General features: G+C 52.4%; 1 protein-coding gene across 1 annotated transcript in view; it reads right to left on the bottom strand.

The window, feature by feature from the left end:
• Positions 1–73: 73 nt before the first annotated feature.
• ZIC3 (Zic family member 3) overlaps positions 74–2,980 on the bottom strand; it is a 4,013-nt gene continuing 1,106 nt past the window's right edge. Inside the window, exons 2-3 of the mRNA XM_014954967.1 lie at positions 2,399–2,562; positions 74–1,875 (exon numbers count right to left, since the gene is read on the bottom strand). Coding sequence (XP_014810453.1) covers positions 1,693–1,875; positions 2,399–2,562 — 347 coding nt within the window. The 3' untranslated portion in view covers positions 74–1,692. The remainder of the gene's footprint in view (positions 1,876–2,398; positions 2,563–2,980) is intronic.

The raw sequence follows: 2,980 nt of genomic DNA on the forward strand, positions 1-2,980 counted from the left end.
CCCCCCCCCCCCCCCCCAAGCTGGGTTTAACCCGGGGTAGGGTCCCTGCCATCCGAGGGATGGAGGGAGGATACGGAGCCGCATCCCGGCAGGGACCACGGGCATCTCTCGGCTTGGGGATGGGGGAGATTGGGGGGGGGGACACGGGTTTCCACCATCACCCTGGCTGCTTTGATGCTCCGGAGAAGTTTCTGGAGTGGGATGATTTTCTGCTCCACGACTTTATCTCTTCTGGGGACAGGGAGGCTTTTCCGCATCCTGGTCAGAAATAAAGAAAGAAAAAAAAAAGGGAAAAAAAACCCCAAACAACAAACAAACAAAACCACCAAAAAACAGATGATAACGGAGAAAGTCTGTAGCATCAAGTTGCCCCGGGGGCTCTGCCGGGAATTATTATCCCGGGGCGGTGGGAGCTACGACGGCCCCGGTACTTACCGTCGGGGACACCCCCCCCCCACCAAATTCCCCGCCACATCCCGGTCCCGGCGGCCCCGGGGCTCCTCTCCCCCGGCGGGGGAAGGCGGCGGGGAAGCCAAGCCGTTGGGCGGGGACAAAGAAAAGGACGGGAGGGGACAAAAAAAAAAAACAAAACCAAGAAAAGAGGCTTCACCCGGCATCGCCAGCCCGAAAACAACCCGAAAACAACGGCCCGGGCCCCCCCACGGCCGCCCCGTCCCCCGGAGGAGGTCAAAAACGGCTCTTTCCAAAACAATAAACTTTTAATGCTAAAGCAGTTATAACCAAAAGCTGTACAGAGTTGGAAATTAATTTTTTTTTTGTTGTTTGTATTTTTTTTTTTTGTTAGAAAACAATTTTTTTTTTTTTTCTCCCCCATAAATATTGTTCAGTTCCCGGCACTTTGTATCAATAATTAAATTACGAACGATAAATATGGCATCATGGATATGTATTTACAAAAAAAAAAAAAAGAAAAAAAAAGTTATTACAAAAAGGCAACTGTTATACTAAACGTCACAATCTGGGTAGAATAAACACCACATCCTCATCCTGAAAAATACTGACCGACCCCATCAGACGAGAATACATTCACAAGTGTAATGCTTGGAGAGAGAGAGAGAGAAGGAGGAAGAGGAGGAGAGCAGAGAAAGAAGCAGCAGGAGAGCTAGAGAGGAAAGTTCAAGACATAACAGGACTTTGGCACGGTTTAAGACTGTAAGTTTAAACAATCACCACTAAGGCGAAGGAGAATTTTCATCCTCATGTCAACATCCCACCGAAGAAGGAAAAGCAAAACAAATTCAGAATAATTAAAAACAAAACAAAACAACAAAAAAAACAAAACAGTGGGGAATCGGAGGAAGAGGGACTGGGGCAGGGAAGGAAAAAAAAAAAAATATCAAAGAAACGACTGCGACTGCAAAAAAATGACAACAACAAAAAAAAAAGAAAAGAAAGAAGAAATCCAATCCTGAGAAAAGGACATGGCTAGTCCAGCGTCTGGGCTTGCAAAAAATAGTAATAATTATAATATAATAATAAAAGACAAACCCCCCCCCCTCCGGATCCTGGCAGTTAACTAGGTGTAGCCCTACGCGGTGGTCGGTGTGGAAACTCCATTTCTGTGGGAGCAAGCTGCAGTTGGCTTAGTTTGTCCTTTTTTTTTTTGATTTGTTTTTTTTCCTTGTTCCCAACGCATTTGGTCCAGTCTCTGGCCGGGGCAGCAGGCTGCCTTCACACATACCACTCATTAAAATTGGGGGGCAGTCCAGGGTTGTGGCCGGGGTTACTTTGAAGGGCGGCCGGCGGCGTTTTCGTGGAGTCCTTAGTGCCGGAGGAACCCACTGCTGGGGGGGTGGAGGACTCGTAGCCCGAACTGGCCGCAGGGGAAGAGTCCGACCCCTGGGATTCGTGCACCTAAAACCAAGAGGGAGAGATGGGAACGAGCCCGGGGGTCCCCACCACCACCACCCCATTGAACCGGCTCGGGATGCTCCCCCCCAATTCAGGAGGGATACTGGGACCCAGCAGCTCAGCCCCTGCCTGGCCAAAAACGCCTGCCTGGGCTCCGTGGCCACTTTGCTGTGGTGACCCGGCGTGGTGGTGGTGGGGGGGCTGGTGACCCAGAGGTGGTTTATGGGGGGGCTGTGTTTAGCTCAACCCTCCCGGCACCCCGCTCTGGAAAGCGGGCAGCGCTTGCACGGGTGGGAGCACAAAAAAATAAGAAACTACGCCATTTCCCCGCTCCAGCCACGGCCTAGACACGGCGGGAGGAAGGGGGGGCCACGTCGGGAATGGGGGGGCTCTGCACCCCTCAGCTTGGGGAGCCCCCGAGCACGGCAGCGACTGAGCATCCCCGCTCAGGGATGAAAGGGCTGGGGTGCAACGGGATGGGGGGTGTGTATTGAGGGGTGGGTGTGTGTGTGTGTGTGTGATTTACCTTCATGTGTTTCCTAAGTGAGCTGGGGTGGGTGTAGGATTTGTCGCACACCTTGCAGATGTAGGGTTTGTCCGAGGTGTGGACGTGCATGTGCTTCTTCCTGTCGCTGCTGTTGGCGAAGCGCCGGTCGCAGCCCTCGAACTCGCACTTGAAGGGCTTCTCACCTGCAGAAATTCGGAGAGGGTGAAGGAAAAGGGCCCCCCCCGTTCCCCTTTCTCCCTCCCTCCTCCCGGGAGGGAGGGCCTCTGCCCCGCTCGCCCCACCTCGGGGATGCACAAGCATCCCTCCCCCTCCCCCAAAAAATTTAAAAAAAAATTTTAAAAAATAAAATAAATAAAGAAGAAGGGGAAGATGGGCAGCAGGGGTTTGTTAAGCGCCCGATAAATTCGGGTCAGCCTTTTGTTACTTTTAACTCTCCTCCCGCCAGGCTCTCGCCGGGCTCCGGCAACTGGGAGAGAGGCCGAGGGGGGAGAAGACCCCCAGATTTATAAATCCAGCAGCTCGGACAGTTTTACAAGACGTGCTCAAGGATACGAGCCAAAAAGCCGAAATACGTTTGCGTTCTGCCTTCCCACCGCCCCC

Source organism: Calidris pugnax, unplaced genomic scaffold (assembly GCF_001431845.1).
Source record: "Calidris pugnax isolate Ruff unplaced genomic scaffold, ASM143184v1 scaffold38, whole genome shotgun sequence".
Lineage (NCBI taxonomy): Eukaryota > Metazoa > Chordata > Aves > Charadriiformes > Scolopacidae > Calidris > Calidris pugnax.